The sequence below is a fragment of the Myotis lucifugus genome, unplaced genomic scaffold, assembly GCF_000147115.1.
Source record: "Myotis lucifugus unplaced genomic scaffold, Myoluc2.0 scaffold_64, whole genome shotgun sequence".
Classification (NCBI taxonomy): domain Eukaryota; kingdom Metazoa; phylum Chordata; class Mammalia; order Chiroptera; family Vespertilionidae; genus Myotis; species Myotis lucifugus.
Genome location: NW_005871112.1, coordinates 808,025 through 827,978, shown reverse-complemented (window position 1 = coordinate 827,978; position 19,954 = coordinate 808,025). Strand labels below are relative to the sequence as shown.

The window sequence follows — 19,954 nt, the reverse complement described above, 5'->3', positions numbered from 1 at the left end:
GCTCAGTTTTCATAATTCTCATTTATCTTTTATATTTCAAATTAATTTCATCATGTCTTTCTACATATGAACAAATGCTTTCATCTTATTTTAGCCACTGAGAAATCTATTAGCTTCATGAGTACAGAATTTTTATCCACCAGCACAGTATTAATGAGAAATATTTGCATGTAATAAACAACCTTTTCTGTATCATTCAAAAATTACTTGAAACTAGTTACACCTAAATACCCCCAAGTAATAATTATGTTATAATAAAGATCATTTTGATAATTTAGCTCAAAGTACTGAAAGTATAGGTAAACTAAAAATGGTGTAATTCAACCTACTTCCCACTTGTTATTTCCTACTATTTCTAAATAGGTATCTCTAAATCACATTTTCAAAAATACCCATGGATAAACATAAATCTGCAATTAGACTGTAAATTCTGCAATTAGATTGGTTCAATTTTACTGGTTAGGTTATTTTAATTTTATATCATTTAAAGTTAATAAATTATGTCTGATCTTCTGATCTATTGCAATTAACCATCCTGTGAAGAAAAATAAAGCAGGTACAAAACAAAACAAATAAAACAAGTTCAGTAATTATGGTCCTTTTTTCATTTTAGTCTTTTCAAATCTTTTGAAATGAAATTATGTTCGCTTAGACTCACCTCTTTAAAGGGGCTTCTGAAAGCTTATCCCTACAGTTCATGAACAACTTTAACTTCATGTTGATAATCTTTCCAAGTACCTGTTAGAAAAAAATTCCCATATCTGATAAATTAGTATTAATAACTAACATTGATTGAGCATTTACTATGTACCAAGCACTACATTAACACTTCATATTCATTATCTCATCTACTCCCCAGAACATCCTTCAGAGGTAACTAATTTTATAGTTGAGGCACAGGGATATATTGTAATTTGTAAGTCATGGTAGAGGTCTAAACCACTGATTTCATTGCCTAAGGCAGTGGTCCTCAACCTTCTGGCCCTTTAAATACAGTTCCTCATGTTGTGACCCAACCATAAAATTATTTTCGTTGCTACTTCATAACTGCAATGTTGCTACTGTTATGAATCATAATGTAAATATCTGATATGCAGGATGGTCTTAGGCGACCCCTGTGAAAGGGTCGTTCGACCGCCAAAGGGGTCGCGACCCACAGGTTGAGAACTGCTGGCCTAAGGGTTATGCTGTCTACCTTGTGCCAAACATGACTTTCTTTCATGGTATCTGAATTTCCTTAGTACTAAAGAACAAGTAACTAATTATAAATATCTAGACTTGTAATACAAAGTGGTGGCCTTACAACAATGATGGGGGTCCTGAGCCTTTGTTATTTCAACTACATTATAAGAGATGCAGGTAGTTCTTGGCTACATACGGATGAAATACTTTCTTTTCATTTCCCTGGAGCATAGAAGTAGGAGATTATTATTAATCTTGATAGTTACCACCTCTAGATAGGCAATAAGTCAGTGAAAATTTGAAAGACTGTAGAAAACAAAGGATGAAGTTAAAGGGAGAAGAAAAAAACAGATATATGGAACAGAAAGAATGCAGGTTTGTTAGGGCAAACTAATTTCTGAGAGAAATTGCATTTTTAAGTTTCAATAGACTATACACCAGTATGACCCAGCTTGATCACGGACATCTTTCAACGGACTTAATATCGAATTACTTTTGCCTATCTCCAAAAGTGAAGCCAACTGTTAAAGGACAAATAGTTTCCACTTCCAATAATTTTTTTCAATGTGTCTTTTAAAAAAAGCATTGAGTAATTTTACATAGGAGACCCCCAAAATTCTGAACATCCCAAGAAAAAAAATAGCCCGACAATGGAACTACTTTATTGAAATTTACTGAAACCTGAATCAAAATCTGAACCTTAAAACTGTTCAAGTGATAAGCCTATAATGTCCTTTCAGAGTCTGCTAGTGGTCTCCTAATATTCACTACCCCCTACTTCCTTAGTGAAAGAATTTCAGATGGATGCAGAGTCCTCACCCTCCCTTTTGAATAGGTGTATCCAGAGACGGCTGCCTACATTCTGGTCAGTGAAATGTGACTGGATGGAATATGGCCAACTTTGGGGTTGTGTCCTTATTCTCCCCTCCTGCTGGCAGAAATACAGAGATGATGTTAGGAACTTCACTTTAGACTTCTAGATAGAAGCTGCTTCATGAAGACGACTGAAAAACCAGTCAGGATGTGCCTGAGTCCCTCGACTAGGGAGCTGCCTTAGCAACTTAAGTGGCTTATACTTGGACTGTGAGATGAGAGAATTAAAATTCAGTCCTGAAGGTACTTACAGTGGCCAAACCTACTGAATACAACCTTCACATTCCCTCTTCCTTTAGCATCACCTGTTTGGTAATGTTACTATACTTTAAGCTTCACCTAATTAAGCTTAGGCATCAGCTTCTTCAGAAGCCAATCTTCAAACTTGAGGCTGAGTCCCTCGACTATGGAGCTGCCTTAGCAACTTAAGTGGCTTATACTTGGACTGTGCAATGAGAGAATTAAAATTCAGTCCTGAAGGTACTTACAGTGGCCAAACCTACTGAATACAACCTTCACATTCCCTCTTCCTTTAGCATCACCTGTTTGGTAATGTTACTATACTTTAAGCTTCACCTAATTAAGCTTAGGCATCAGCTTCTTCAGAAGCCAATCTTCAAACTTGAGGATAGGAAGTTAGCTCGGCTGCCATAACAAAATACCACACACTGGGTGGCCTACCAGCAGGTATTTATTTTAGAGCAAGGTGCTGGCCAGTGTGGTTTGTGGTGAGAGCTTTCTTCCTGGCTTGTAGGCTGCTGCCATGTTGCATTATGCTCACATGGACTCTTCTTTGTGCCAGTGAGGAGACAGAGATCTCTTCTTATGGGGCTATCAATCCTAGTATATTAGGGCCCAGCCTATAAGACCTCATTTAACCTCAATTGCCTCTAAGGCCCTATTTCAAAATACAGTCACATTGTGGGTTAGGGCTTCAACACCTGAAATTTTTTTGGGGGGGGGGGGGGTTTCAACAATTAAGTCGAGAGCAACACCTAACTTTGGTACTGCCATAATACCCCATATACAGCTCTATCATTTCATTTTATACATTTAAATAAGACAACCTATTTAAAATGTAGTGTTAAAATATTGTGATTCTATTCAAGAGCACAAATATTTAATTATAGCTGAAAACAGACTTAAAAAGATTAATTATATAATTTTTAAAAATACTATGTAATATGGTAAGTATATGTAAATGTATAACAAAAACGATATCTTACAATCAATAACTGTGCCATCATCTGTGCTTCTCTTGTCAATGGATCAACAATAGCAATAACATCAAAGAACATATCATTCTCTTGAGGATTGATCTTTATAATGCTAGGAAAACAAAACATAAAAGGTAAATGATGATCAGTTAAATGTATTTCACTACCAATTAACCTTAATCTAAGCTATCTACATTGTTATAACTTGCTTTCTGTCTCACTAGATTTTAAAAATCCTGATTGTTTCACAGAAGAAATGCAAATATAAAACGCTAATGTTTGTGTTAGCAAGTTAGAAAACTGCAAAGAATTAGAAAAAATGAAAGTAAGCTTTTATGAATGAGTAATTTTAAAAACTCTTCAAAGGACAATACTGTTATAGTGAAAACTGATCATTTTAAGCCCCCCAAATTCTCCTGGATCACAAGATATAAAAATAAAACCAAGATGCCTTTTTTGTTAGTTGAACATACTTTCTCAGATTTGAGAATAACATTAACTATTAAGCACTTTTATTAAATTTAGTATTTAAAAAACCCCAACATATTATAACAAAAAGTTCAGGAGAACTTCCTCCCCCAGATTTATCATACGTTATTTTTACCCGTCATACCCTCCGTACGTCCTCCCCTCTGTCCTCTCCATTTTGTCTTTCATTGATCTAAGTTCTAAATTAGAATATGAACTAATCTTTAAAAGTGAATGTTAAGGAAATTAAAAGCATAGAAAAGGCCAATGGGAGATGGTCAATTATATATTTAATGTAATTGAAAGTTAAAATTATATATTTAATTAAAAGTACAGATTATTCCAGGCAAATGACCATTTTAACACTATAATATGAAAATCCATTTCTTTTTGAGATGTCTAAATTAAATATTTTACATATTACAAAAATGAAAACATTCCAACATAAAATGTATACATGTAAAATTACAGGGAGATAGGTCTTCTTTCGTATAGAAAGACTATAAGTAATCTAGACTTTCTGCAGTGAAATATTTAATTTATTAGCAATTAAATTAAAGGTAATGTAAACTTCACTTGAAACATGGGTCCTCCAACATAGGGAAATAAAAGACATTTTATTTTATATGCAGTTGATATGATTTAATGTTAAAATAAGAATGACAGAGCTAGACAATAGATCCTGCTGGATAATTTTACTGCTAAAAATTAAGGGCGATATATCAGATGTTTTAAATTAAAGAGACCATCTACAATGGTTAATTCCTTTAGTTATCTTTTTTAAAAATATATATTTTTTATTGATATCAGAGAAGAAGGGAGAGGAAGACAGATAGAAACATCAATAATGAGAGAGAAATCATTGATCGACTGCCTCCTACACACCCCACACTGGGCATTGAGTCAACAACCTGGGTATGTGCCTCAACTGGGAATCGAACTGTGACCTCCTGGTTCATAGGTCGATGCTCAACCACTGAGCCACACCAGCCGAGCAAGTTATCTTGATAAAAATTTTATAAATTTGCCGGTCACTTTCTGTAAGCTTTGTCAGATGTTATGGCTAAAGTAGGCATCTGTGTACTGCTCCTTTAAGTTTTCCCCCTCAAACTACTACCAATTCTGTGAGGTTGTATGAATCAGAATTCCAATCCCCAGAAATAAGCAGAAAAAAACTGGGGAATTGTAAACCACTGTCCCAAAGTCACACTATGTCCACCCTTTTACATAAAATAGGGCAGTAGGCCAAAAGCAGCAGGACACTGATACATGTGAAAAATAGAGAAAGGAGAGACTATAGCAACAATCCCATATAATAAAACCCTAATATGCAAATCGACTGAACAGCGGAACGACCGGCAGAACGACTGGTCGCTATAATGCACACTGACCACTAGAGGGGCAGACGCTCAACGCAGGAGCTGCCCCCTGGTGGTCAGTGCACTCTCACAGGGGGGGAGTGCGGCTCAGCCAGAAGCCGGGCTCACAGCTGGTGAGTGCAGCGGTGGTGGTGGGAGCCTTTCCTGTCCCCACTGCAGCGCTAAGGAGCAGCGAGCAGGTGGGCGATAAGGAACGAGGGGTCCCAGACTACAAGAGGGATCCCAGACTGCGAGAGGGCGCAGACCAGGCTAAGGGACCCCCCATCCCAGTGCACGAATTTCATGCACCAGGCCTCTAGTAAACTATAAAAGATCAATGTGTCATACATTTAACATGAGTTAATAGTCCCAAACATATAAAAATTCCTAAGTATAATATAACTTAACTAGAGGCCTGGTACACAAAAATCTGTGCACTCGGGGGGGTCCCTCAGCCTGGCCTGTGCCCTCTCGAAGTCTGGGACCCCTTGGGGGATGACCACCTCCTGGTTTAGGCCCGCTTCCCAGGTGATTGGGCCTAAGCTGTCAGTCAGACATCACTCTGGCAGCCCAGGAGCCCTCGGGGGATGTCCACTTGCCAGAGGGGACCAGGCCTAAGCTGCAGTCGGACATCCTTAGTGCTGCTGAGGAGGCGGGAGAGGCTCCTACCACCACCACTGTACTGGCAGCCGTCAGCCTGGATTGTGGCTGAGCAGAGCTCCCCCTGTGGGAGGGCACTGACCACCAGAGGGAAGCTCCTGCATTGAATGTCTGCCCCCTGGTGGTCAGTGTGTGTCATAGTGACCAGTCATTCCCAGTCTGCTGTTAGGGTCAGTTTGCATATTACCCTTTTATTATATAGGATAAAGGCCTGGTGCACGGGTGGAGGCTGGCTGGTTTGCCCTGAAGGGTGTCCCGGATCAGGGTGGGGGGTCCCGCTGGGTGCCTGGCCAGCCTGGGTGAGGGGCTGATGGCTGTTTGCAGGCTGGTCAAGCCCCCCCCCAAGTGGGGACCCTCACCCCATGGAGGTTTGGCCAGCCTGGGTGAGGGGCTGATGGCTGTTTTCAGGCTGGCCACACCCCCTTTAGGGTGGGGGGTCCCCACTGGGTTGCCTGGCTAGTCTGGGTGAGGGGCTGAGGGCCATTTTCAGGCTGACCAAGCCCCCCGGCGACGGAAGCTCCCAGCCTCTCCTTTTTATTTTAATTCTGGGATTTATTTACCTTCTATAATTGAAACTTTGTTGCCTTCTGTGGAACTCAGAGCCGGCTCCTGCTCGCTCCAGCTTGGTGGCCACGGCTGGCTGAAAGCAGGTATCTGGGGTTTATTTACCTTCTATAATTGAAACTTTGTTGCTTTGAGTGGAGCTCAGAGCCGGCTGGGAAGCTTGGCTTCCTCCATCACTGGAGCAACCAAGCCTCCTGCTCGCTTCAGCTCTGTGGCTGCCGGTAGCCATCTTGATTGGGTTAATTTGCATATAGTCGCTCTGATTGGCTGGTGGGCGTGGCTTAAGGTGTAGCGAAGGTGCGGTCAATTTGCATGTTTGTCTTTTATTAGTGTAGATGGGAATAGTATATTGACTAACATTTACAATGTTAGTTTTAATAATTTGTGTTGAATTATTTCAGCACAGAGTATTTAAGAAATAAAAAAGTTTGTAAAAAGAATTCCATTGGATGTGTTTAAAATACCTAAAAGTATTGAATCTCAGTAATCTGAAAAAAAATAAAAACCTCACTCCTGATAGTGCCAGATAATTTCTCTTTAGAAAGAAATTTTCCCTGAGAATACTATACATGTGTGCACCTGAAACCTGTATAATTTTATTAATCAGTGTGATCCCAATAAATGCAATAAAAAGAAAAAAATACTATACATATGTGAACACATCTGAAAGGACAGACTTTTTAGAGCTAAAGCATGTTTTATCTTCTAATAGTAAATATAAGCAACATAAGATTGCATCTACCATAAGATCAGAAAACTTGGTGTCAGCGATTTTCAGTTTATGATAAAGTAATTTGAAATCCTATCTCATATATATATATATATATATATATATATATATATATATATATATATATATCATCCTTTATCGAAATATAGACTTAACAGGAATTTCTTTTCCTAATCTTGTCAAACACATTTATTTTCTAACATAGAACTTTTAATTCTTCAATTTTTCCATATTGTGAAAACAAATGGAAACCATAATTGAACAGAGGATTCAGTGACAGAGAACAGCACTATGATATTCTTACCTGTGATTCTCTTTCAAAAATTTGATATTATGACGGGATTCACGTGTAGGCAAAGAGGAAACAAGGGCATCAACTTTCATAACAAGGTCACTCTTTCTAGATAAACAAGATAAACAATGTATAAGTTTTTCAGAAAGAGAAATATTCATATTTTGTGTCACAATTAATGCTCTGAGAAAGGGGAATTAAAAATGCTTCCAAAGGATAAACTTCATATAAATGATTTTTCTTCCAGACCTTCCAGTAAAGTTTGTCAGTTTAAAGTAAGATGACTTGCTTTTAAAATCCTTACTTTTTCTTATCATTGATATGATCTTTAAACACTTACTAAGTAGTGTTTTCAACAGAGTCTACAAGAATGTGTTGAATCATTCAAGTCACTATTTGCTGAGTTCTGGTTATGTGTCCAAGCACTGGGGCTCGTACAGCAAAGAAAGAAGAGCAGATAGAACAAAACATAAATAATAGGGTATCTACTTTCGAAGAATTTTTAATTTAGTTAAGAAGTCAAGATTTCTATGGTTTTTAATTAGTTTGAAAACTAAGAAGGCACAAAATAAATAACTAGATTAAATATAACCAAATTTGAAAATCTGTGATAGAGAAAATGTATATGTTCAAATAATATGTTGGGATAGAATGTGTTGGCTACAATGTACAGAAGGCTTTCAGAGAGAGAGAGAGAGAGAGAGAGAGAGAGAGAGAGAGAGAGAGAGAGAGAAAGAGAAAGGCTGGCCAAGAATCTTATCAATTAGAGAACCAAGATGGTGAACCAAGATGGTGGCATAGATAAATGCCTGTACTCGCCGCCTCCCACAACCACATTAAAATTATGACTAAAATACAGAATAACCATCATTCAGAACTGCCTGAAAGCTGGCTGAATGGAAGTCTTACAACGACAGAAGTAAAGATGAAAGTACACTGTGACTGGTGGGAGGGGCCCAGGCGTAAATGGGCTGGTCTAACATCCACATTTGGCATTTTTTAAATTGGGAGGGATATCTTGGCTGTGGAGGCCTCCCATGAGGAGTAAGAATCAGAAATTTAGTTCTGGAAAGATAATTACCCCCAACACCCAGCCATATGCTTTAAGATGCATGGATACAATGAAAATAAAGAATAAAAAAAGATGTAACTGAAAAATATTATCCAAAATGAATGTTGGCATGGCTTAAGTATAGACTTTCAGACAAAATCGTTACTAGGAAAGGAGTAATTTATATAACGATGAAAGGAATAAAATATTTCACTAGAAAGATAATAATTCTGAAACAGGGAATACATAATAAAATATAGCTCAAAATATTTAAAACAAGAGTACAAGAATTAAATAAGTACACAATACTAATGGCAGTGTTTAACAAAGTTCTTTTAGTAACTAACAGATAAAGAAAAATCCAGTATTTTGATGATGGGAATAAAAAAGTTCAATTAATAGACATATATAAAATCTTCCACACAGAGAAAATCTTACTAAAAAATCAAGTATGGCCCTAGCCAGTTTGGCTCAGTGGATAGAGCTTCCTTCGGCCTGTGGGCCAAAGGGTCCTGGGTTTGATTCCAGTCAAGAGCATGTACCTTGGTTGCAGGTTCCTCCCTAGCAACCAAACTCATTGATTGGTTGCCTCTTGCAAAAGGCAACCAATCAATGAGTTTCTCTCACATCAATGTTTCTCTGTCTTTTCCTCTCTCTCCCACTCTCCCTAAAAATCACTGGAAAAATATCCTCGGGTGAGGATCAACAACAACAAAAATAAATAAAGTATGAAACAATTACAAAAATTAACTTTGCCTCAACAAAATTAGGAGAAATAAATACCAAATAATTGATATCACAAACCATGTTTTCTAATCACAGTTCAAAGCAAACTGGAAATTAATTATACACTGTGCTATTTAAAACAAGTTAAACATACTTTATTCATTATTAATTCAATAAGTATTTACTTGATACCTAATAAGATCTAGGCACAACTCTATGCACAAGAGATAGAAAAACAATGAAATAGGCAAAAAACTTGCCTTCATGAATACAACATTCTATTTCCAAATATTTTTACAATAAAAATTTTAAAACTCAAAATAATTTGAAAATATTTAGCATTGAATCATAATAAAATATTTACTATCAAAACTTATGTAATATAGCTAATAAGTGTTTAAAGAGAAATTTCAAGTGTGTAATTTAAGGATATGTAAAGAAAAAAATCTGACATTAATAGCTAAGAATCCAACTTCAGAGGTTTATAAAAAATAGATTAATGAAATAGGCAAAAAACTTGCCTTCATGAATACAACATTCTATTTCCAAATATTTTTACAATAAAAATTTTAAAACTCAAAATAATTTGAAAATATTTAGCATTGAATCATAATAAAATATTTACTATCAAAACTTATGTAATATAGCTAATAAGTGTTTAAAGAGAAATTTCAAGTGTGTAATTTAAGGATATGTAAAGAAAAAAATCTGACATTAATAGCTAAGAATCCAACTTCAGAGGTTTATAAAAAATAGATTAAAAACATATAATAAAGAATATAAATTAAGAGCTTGTCATGCCTTAGATCTACATATGTAAAAAGACCAGTAAAATAGATATATCCCTCATTAAACTGAGCAAACTAAAATAAGAGAAAGGCCAACATAAATGAGATATTTAAAAACTGTGAATTAAGGAACAAAGCTCTTATAATTCACAAATGACCTGAGTTCTAATACTAGACAAAATGTTATAAAAAAGAAGAGTCCAGAAAGGAAGATGAATATAGAAGTTTAATACTGTTTCTGGAAATTAGTGAAATAATAATTTAAAAATGTAATCTAAAATACACCATTTACAATCTGAGCTAAAACTGTGAAATACTAGGGAAAATAATTTAAAAATAGTAAGATTTCATGGAAAAAAATTGAAGGTTCACTGAAGAATCCTTAAAAAAGAACCACCCCACACCAAATAAGTGTCTATCTATCTACATACACACATATATACTTATATATAAATTACACACCTCATATAGCTGTATTTTATTTATATTATAAATACATATGTATATGTGTATAGGTACATATAAGTAATATATATATATGTGTATTTTTAATAAGTGGGATAACTCAATATTATATAAAGATGACAATTCCTTAATCTAATCTATAAATTCAAATAAATTCCCATAAAAATTACAGGAATGTTTTTGGTAGAACTGGTTATGCTGGTTCTAATCATATTTACACTGAAAAGCAACTAACAAAAAATAGTCAAAAAAAATAGTCAAGAAAATTTTGAAGACGTGGCAAAGGGGGAGTTTTCCTATCTACTATCAAAATTTATTATAAAGTTGTGATAACTGGAGTGTGGGATTGGCATGAGGCAACAGACCAGTGGAACAATAGAAAAGTCCAAGAATTAAATATATAAATCAGAAAGAAAAGCAAAACTGTAAAATTTTTAGAAGACAATAAAAGAGAATATCTTTATGAACTCAGACTAAGGAAAATTCTTACACATCCTTCTCTCGCAGATCATAAACAAACTATGAATGAAAACCCCTGATAATATTTTTTCATTAAAATAAAAAATATCTACATATGTGGTAACATTCTATATAATAAACGTGTAGTATGAAAATTGTCCCCTTGACCGGGAGTTTGACCAGGGGGATGATGGGCTGGCCGGGGGAAGGGAGGGAGGCCCTGGCCAGAGGCAGCAGCAGGCAACAAGGGGGTGGGGGGGTGGGGTGGAGGAGGGAGGGAGGCCCCGGCCGGTAGCTGGCAGCTGCTAGGGACCCTACCAGTGTGCACTGGGCCTCTAGTTTTATAATAAAAAAGTAAATAGTCAAGCCACAAAATGAAATATTGTACTTGCAGAACACATAATTGACAGATTAATATACAGAATCATAAACAATATGTTTACAAATCACTAACAGGAGAAAATAACCCAACAGATAACTAAGTAATATATATGAACAGGTATTTTACAAGAGAACAAGCATGAATGAAGATAGTCATATGAGAAGATACTCAACTATGCTAGAGCTCAAAGAAATGCAAATTAAAATAAGATACAATTTAACATCCATTAGATGGGAAAAATTTACAAGTCAGATAACACCAAGTATAGGTGAGGACTTGGGGAAAAAGGAACTCTTACATTTATGGTGGGAGTATTGATTGTTCCAACTACTTTAAAAGATGAAATTTAACAATATCTGCTAAAGCTGAAGATAAGCATACCCTACAACCCAACAAACACACACCTCTAAACTCTAAACTCACACACTGCACAAGGAGACATTAAAGTAGGTTCATTATAGCACTTCTGTAATAGTAAAAAGCTAAAGCCAAGTTCACTGTACCTCAGTAATGGATTGTATAAATAAGCTTCAATCTATATATATAAACGGCTAAGTGACTGTACATCTGTCTGACCATCCAACCGGACAGTATATATGATGCGCACTGACAATTTAAAAATAAACGTTGACTCGTGCATGGGCGATACATAAAAACCTCTTGCTGGTGCCAATCGCACACATGTGTTTCGGTCTGTCACTGTCGATCGTGAACTTGGCTGTTTTTGGTGACATTCTGAAGCTGAAAGAAAGCAGCATCGTTGACAGAATATGTCTTAAGACCAACTATTGGTAAAACGTACTTCTGACAATGCTATTATAGAGAAAGGGTGAATAGCAATATTAAAATATTTCTTCTAATTAATTTCCTTTCAATGTGCACGAATCCATGCACTGGGCCACTAGTATATTCATAAAATAAAATACTAAAAAGGAGTTAAAATGAATAAGCAAGCTCTATATCAATGAATGTGGATAAAGCTTCTATGGAAGTAGATAGCAAAAGGAGTCTTCGGTATAATAGCATTTCTCTAAAGAAGTCAAAGCATCCAACACAATCAAAACTTAAGTGCATATTTACATATAAAGCAAAAGTAAAAGAAAACAAATACGGGAGTCAGGTACACAACCTTTAGGAAAGTGGTTACCTCTTGGGAAAGGAGGAGATTGAGGGAAACAGAGAAACAGTAAGACCATGGCAAAGAAAACAAAATATTAACATCTATCGTTTGGTGATAGTGAGTAAATGGATGTCTTTTATTATTTCTTTATATTCTCTATGAGATGGAAAATACCAAACCTGAAAATGAATTGCTCTTATAATTTTAAATACTTACTTCTTTGAGTTGATTGCCATATTTTCAACAATGCCTTTAATTTTCTCTGATAAATTAGTAAATGTTATCTTTTCCAATAAGGAGAAATCTTCTGCACAGAAATTTTCATTCAAAGGTCCTAAGAACTAAAAAAAGGCAATCATTGTATATCTTCTAAAATATTATTTCATGAAATATATTCTCATGAAATAGATATTTCTTTAAGCAAAAATTGATTACAGATTAAACAAATAGTGGCCCTCACTCAATCCCACCATTTATTAAGCCCACTGGGATAAAATAGAAGAGGAAAATATTTTCTCACTTTCATATTACAAATAACATTTGCATAAACACAAAAGTCAAAGTAACAAAAAGTAGCAAATTGTTTTCATCTGAAAGTTTTACTTTGAAATATAATGCTTCCAAAAACCTAAGACTCTAATTTTATTTTCTGTTTATCTATAAATTGTAGACCATATAAGTAGACATGAATTTATGTATATAAAAGCCTAAGCAACCAAACGACTGGTCAACCGGTTGCTATGACTCACACTGACCACCAGGGGGCAGACGCTCAACACAGGAGGTGCCCCCTGGTGGTCAGTGCGCTCCCAAGGGGGAGCACTGCTCAGTCAGAAGCTAGGTTCACGGGCTCATGGCTGGCGAGTTCAGTGGCAGTGGAAGGAGCTTCTCCTGCCTCCGCAGCAGCGCTAAGGAGCAGCGAGCCAAGCAGTAATGAGCAGTAAGCAGGTGGGCCATAGGAGCAAGGGATCCCGGACTGCAGGAGGGATGTCTGCCAAGGGCTCCCAGACTGTGAGAGGGTGCAGGCTGAGCTGAGGGACCCCCCCCCGCCCCATTGCAGGAATTTTGTGCACCTGGCATCTAGTTAATATATATGCAAGGCATAAAAGAGCAAAAACCAAGAGACAAATCACATAATTGCTTAATAATACCAACCAATCTTCATCTGACATTGTGTAATGGTTTGGAGCTCAGCAAGGTCCTGTAGGTTAGCTTTAAACCAGTAAATACAGAGAGGGTCAACTGTCAAACTACCACGTACCTAATTTCTCAGGATGGCTATTCCATCACAACTACCACAAATGCTACTACCATTAGCATTTTCTGAAGAAATTAATACATGAAATCATCATACTATTATGAACACATACCCTGATGTAGAAGGTGGGCCTGAGATAGTCTCATGCATTAAACAGTTGTACTTAATGACAACCAGAAAATATGTCAAGCAGAATATTCTTTTTTCTTAGTAAAAAGGACAGAATGAAATGGTTGCAGATTTTCTCACTTCCCCTTCACCTGGTTCTGCAGTTAATAATTTCTAAAACTTAATGAAGTATAGTTCTTGAATCTTTCTTATTTGCTCTTGTCATCGGTGATATCATGTTTCACCTTAAACATAAAACCTGGCTCTTAAAAAAAAATGGGCACTATAAAACTAAAAGTACACATATAAACATTTCATCACCTTAAGATTTGATATCATTTTAAGGTGACTTTGAAAGTACTTTTAACATTATATATTTTGGACTATGAATAGGAAAGGCCCGAAAAATAGTTTAAATTTTATCTATAGCACCCATAGTGACTCAAACAGTTTTGTTAATAGCTCAGAATAAGAAAATAAAATCTCAATTATTTTTTAAGGAATTAAAAAGATGGCTATTTTAACTGATTAAATTAACCAGAAAACCAACTCTATTTCACCATGTAAGTCCAGCATCAAATAGCTAGGAGGACCTTGCTTCTTCTATTTAAAGTTAAATATGATAATTGTGAAACAAAGTAACTTAAATAGTATAAAATCCCATCATATCCATGTTGGGAAAAGGAACATTAAATTTGAAAATCATGTATTGATAGAATAAGACCTATTTGGTGCTTAATCTTCTTTACAACATTTTAGAAATGTTATTTTATTTAATTAAATCTTTATTGTTCAGATTATTACATTGGTTCCTCTTTTTTCCCACCATAACTCCCCTCCACCCAGTTCCCACCCCACCCTCCGCCCTCACTCCCCACCCACTGTCCTCATCCATAGGTGCACGATTATTGTCCAATCTCTTCCCCCACCCCCCACACCCCTTCCCCCCCAAGAATAGTTAGTCCATTCCCTTTCTATGTCCCTGATTCTATTACAATCACCAGTTCATACTGTTCATCAGATTATTTATTCACTTGATTTTTAGATTCACTTGTTGATAGATGTGTATTTGTTGTTCATAATTTGTATCTTTACCTTTTTCTTCTTCTTCCTCTTCTTAAAGGATACCTTTCAGCATTTCATATAATACTGGTTTGGTGGTGATGAACTCCTTTAGCTTTTTCTTATCTGTGAAGCTCTTTATCTGACCTTCAATTCTGAATGATAGCTTTACTGGATAAAGTAGTCTTGGTTGTAGGTTCTTGGTATTCATCACTTTGAATATTTCTTGCCACTCCCTTCTGGCCTGCATAGTTTCTGTTGAGAAATCAGCTGACAGTCGTATGGGTACTCCCTTGTAGGTAACTGATTTTCTTTCTCTTGCTGCTTTTAGGATTCTCTCTTTGTCTTTTGCTCTTGGCATTTTAATTATGATGTGTCTTGGTGTGGTCCTCTTTGGATTCCTTTTGTTTGGGGTTCTCTGCGCTTCCTGGACTTGGAAGTCTATTTCTTTCACCAGGTAGGGGAAGTTTTCTGTCATTATTTCTTCAAATAGGTTTTCAATATCTTGCTCTCTCTCTTCTTCTGGCACCCCTATAATTCGGATGTTGGTACGCTTGTAGCTGTCCCAGAGGCTCCTTACACTATCTTCGTATTTTTGGATTCTTTTTTCATTTTGCTTTTCCGGTTGGGTGTTTTTTGCTTCTTCGTATTTCAAATCATTGACTTGATTCTTGGGATCCTCTAGTCTACTGTTGAATCTCTGTATATTATTCTTTATTTCAGTCAGTGTATGCTGAATTTCTAGTTGGTTCTTTATCACAACATCGAGGGTCTCACTAGATTTCTTGAAGATCTCACTACATTTATCAGCGATCTCACCAGTCTTTTCGAGGGCCTTACTAAATTTATCGGCGGCTTCTAGAGAGTTCTTTAAAGACCTTAAAAGTGTGGTTTTGAACTCTATATCCAGCAGTTTGCTTTCCTCCATTTGTGTTATTTGTGTCCTGTTTCTTTGTCTCGGCATTTTTTATGCTTCGCTTTGTCGATAGAGTGCCTTTCTGTGCTAAGTGTCCCAATTACCTGAGGTAGACACTCTTGGTGCACCCCCTTATGGGCTTTGTGCACAGTCTTGTTATAATTAAGCCTTGATTGTTGTAGTTATCACTGGGGGGAATTGACCTCCAGGCCAATTGGCTGTGAGAATCAGCTGTGTCTGCAGTGGGAGAACTTTCTGTGCTGGAGACACCCCTCTGGGCAAGACTTGCTTCAGTGGGGCTTTGGTGCTCACTGAGTCTGCCCCCTGAGTGTGTCCTTTATGTTTCCAGGGAGCTGCAAACTCAATGGTCCCACTCTGACCTCTGGGCTTCCTGGCTCCTGGATCTCTAGGGAGGTGCTAATCTAGCCTTTGCCTGCGGCCATTCAGCAAAAGCCTCCCTGCAGGGCTTGGGCGGGGCGGGTCCCACGGGATCAACAGGGCAGGGCTAGCAATTATGGCTGCTCTCAGTCTTGCCCTCAGAGGCTCCGCTTCTCAGTGTCCCGGTACTCGCTGTAAGCCCCTCGGAGAGAAAGCTGCCCTCAGGTTCTGACCAATGCCAGACAGTCCTGCTTCTCCCGTATGAGTCTGGGTCCCCAGAGACTCGCCCGGAACTGGGAGCTCAGAGCCTGAGACTCCCTCCCGATTGAAAACGACAACCGCGCCCTCAGCCGCCAGCCTGCTCCACACGCACTCCGCACCTTAGTATTTTACTCCCGTACTGCACCTCCTCTGAGTCTCGGTATGCTTTTCTCTTTCCTTCTAGTTGTAGAATTTCCACTCAGCCAGCCTTCCTGTGGTTCTGGATGATGTCCTTTCCATCTTTTAGTTGTATTTTTGAATTGGTTGTTCGAGGCAGCAAACTCCGGTGTTTACCTATGCCGCCATCTTGGTTCTCTCCCAAAATGTTATTTTTTCACTTATACAGAACTAAAGGCCCTGTGCGTGGATTCGTGCACTGGTGGAGTCCCTCGGCCTGCCTTGCGGGGATCGGGCCGAAACCAGCTCATCCCCCGAGGGGTCCCAGATTGCAAGAGGGCACAGGCCAGGCCAAGGGACCCCACCAGTGCATGATCGGGACCGGGGAGGGACAACAGGAGGGCTCCAGGGTATGTCTGGCCTATCTCGCTCAATCCCGATTGGAGCCGATCGGGGCCATGTTGCCCAGTACCGTTCGGGGCTGGATGGCTGGGGAGGGACCACGGGAGGGCTCCCAGGGTGTGTCCGGCCCATCTCGCCCAGTCGCGATCGGCCGGACCCCAGCAGCAAGCTAACTTACCAGAGCATCTGCTCCCTGGTGGTCAGTGTGTGTCATGGCGACTGGTCGAACGATCGGACACTTAGCATATTAGGCTTATATTATATAGGATAACTGCTGTAATAGAACTTCATTAACTCCTTTGACAGCTTATTAAAATTCTAGAAAACTCTGAGAGTGTTCATCCACGTACTGAGCTAAAAATCTCTCTCCACTCGTGGAAGTTTGAATAGCTGGCCTTAATTCTATATTGATTCTCATTCAGTATAACATAAATCAATCTACAAATGTAACTATGGTGCCCCATGACAGCCTTCAAATATTTAAAGAGAAAACAGGAGTGAATATTGACTGAAAATTTACTCAGTGGCTGGTGCTGTTTTATGTGCCTTATATATAAAACTATATTTTAAAAGAAGATAAAAAAATTATATTTAATCTGACAACTCCATAAACCATACTATTATCATTCCCATTGTACAAATGAAAAAAGCAAGTCTCACAGAGGTGATATTATTAATGGTGAAACTGTATTTGGAATCCAGATTTCTGTAGCTTAAGAAAAAAAGGCCTTCCTTGTTCCCCTATTTTCTATTACCCCATGTCATTCAGCAATCTGTAAATGTGTAGTGTGATAAAAATAAATTATAATTATAGCAATGACATTATTTGGGTTTTATTTGATAATAAAATATATAAAATTTTAATTCTTCAGCATGCAGTAAGAAAGTGTCATTGTTGGTTGCTAGATGGGAGGAGGTTGGGGGACTGGGTGAAAATGGTGAAGGAAATGAGAAGTGCAAATTGGCAGTTACACAATAGTAACAGGCATGTAAAGTACAACTTAGAGAATATAGTTAATAACCTATATATATAAAACCCTAATATGCAAATAGACTGAATGGCGGAACAACCAAACAACTGGTCACTATGACGTGCGCTGACCAGGGGGCGCGCGTGGAACATGGCGGGCATCGGCAGCAGGTGGCAGAGCGCAGAACATGGCGGGCATCGGCAGCAGGTGGCAGAGCACAGAACATGGCGGGCATCGGCAGCAGGTGGCAGAGCACAGAACATGGCGGGCATCGGCAGCAGGTGGCAGAGCACAGAACATGGCGGGCATCGGCAGCAGGTGGCAGAGCGCAGAACATGGTGGGCGTTGGCCACAGCGAGATAGTGGAGGTGAGTGGGGGCGCCAGACCAAGGCAGGACGCCGGTTGCTGTCATCGGGGAGAGCCTCTAGGTTACTGAAAATTCTTTGCTCCCATGTGCCATGGTTTTGCCTGACGCTTGCACCTGCTGCTGGCCCCAGCCCCGCTCACACCCGCTGCCAGTGCCCAGCACCGGCCCCGATCACTTAGCACTGTCAGCAGGTGCGAGCGGTGGCTGCCGGCCCCGATTGCCCCTGAGGGCTCCTCCACTTCCCCATGCTCCTGAGAGGCCATTGGGGCAGCAGCCTCTGCTCGCACCCGCTGATGGCGCTGGCCTACTTTCACCCACCGCTGGCACTGGCCCCAATTGCTCCACGCTGTCAGCAGGTGTGAGCAGGGCCAGTGCCGTCAGCGTGTGGGAGCAGCGGCAGCAGCAGGAGCTGGGCTGCGGCAGGAGGGGCTGGACAGGGGCACAGAGGATGGGCCGAGACCTGCCCCTATGCCCACTGCAGCCTCGCCGCCCACAGTTCCTTTCAAGGTGCACAAATTCATGCACTGGGCCCCCAGTATATTAAGATGTATAGTATAAGGTGGGTACTAGACTGATTGCAGAGATCACTTCATAAGTTATATAAATTTCAAACCACTATGCTGTACATGTGAAACTAATATAATATTGAATGTCAACTATAACCTATCCTTTATAATAAAGAGCTAATATGCTAATGGTCGTGACACCCGCACGCCATAATGACGATTCTGCAGGAGGCTGTGTGCGTGGTGGTGTGGAGCTGCCGCATTGCTCCAGAGATGGGGCGGAAGCAGGGATGCGCCCAGAGGAGGCAGGACCAGCCCGACGTGACTCGCAGGACCAAGGGTGGGGCTTGAAGTGGCCAGAGAAGGCACGCTCAAGCTCTGGATGGAGAGGTTAGGGTGTCAAAAGGGGCAGAGGGCAGGTGGGCGGGGTGCTCGAAGGTAGGTGGGGCCACGCGATTTCGCACACTGGGCCTCTAGTATATATATATAAAAGGCTAACATGCAAAGTGTCCCCTTGGGAATTTGACCAGGAGACCAGGAGTTCGATCGCTCACTATGACATGTGCTGACCACCAGGGAGTGGTGTGGAATGAAGGCCCCAGCCAGCAGCCAGCAGCCAGGGAAGGAAGGCCCAAGCCAGCAGCTGAGGAATAGGGCCCCAGCCGGCAGCCAGAAAGCCCTGATCGACCCCGATCGGCGTGATCGCCAGCCAGGCCTAGGGACCCTACCCATGCACAAATTTTGTGCACCGGGCCTCTAGTTGAAAAATAAAAATAAAATTTAAAAAAGTATCACTGGTACCTAGTTTTGGTCATTCCTAATTTTAAGTCTGAATATGTTCCAATTCTAAGGCAACATTTGGACAGGTTCAGAATGAAGATTAATTCTAAAATGTCAGAGTTATTTCAAACATTCAACTATTTGATTCAGAATGATAGCTATCTGCCATAATTACTGTGATTATTGTACTTTATTACTGAGAGTAATAAGCTAAGTATTACATTATAGTTCACAAACCACAGAACTTATTTTCAGATATATCTTTTCTATTCAATCCAAAGTAGTATAAATAAAAGAATAATCAAAATTATAATTTTCTATAAATTGACATAAAAAGTCAACATAATTTAATATAATTCTATCTCTAGCCCCAACCTCTCCCCTGAATTCAGGTCATAAGTTCAACTGCCTACTCAATAAGCCAATTTGGAGATCCAGAACCTAACTCTGAATTCTCTACCTTTTCCTTTCCACTCCTCCTGAACAACTCCC

At 39.0% G+C, this 19,954-nt stretch overlaps 1 protein-coding gene across 1 annotated transcript in view; it reads right to left on the bottom strand.

Annotated features, from left to right (window-relative positions):
* Positions 1-19,954, bottom strand: part of UGGT2 (UDP-glucose glycoprotein glucosyltransferase 2) — a 159,217-nt gene that overhangs the window by 55,689 nt on the left and 83,574 nt on the right. The window contains exons 25-28 of the mRNA XM_023754705.1: positions 12,552-12,676; positions 7,357-7,452; positions 3,282-3,384; positions 659-738 (exon numbers count right to left, since the gene is read on the bottom strand). Of these exons, the coding sequence (XP_023610473.1) occupies positions 659-738; positions 3,282-3,384; positions 7,357-7,452; positions 12,552-12,676 (404 nt within the window). The remainder of the gene's footprint in view (positions 1-658; positions 739-3,281; positions 3,385-7,356; positions 7,453-12,551; positions 12,677-19,954) is intronic.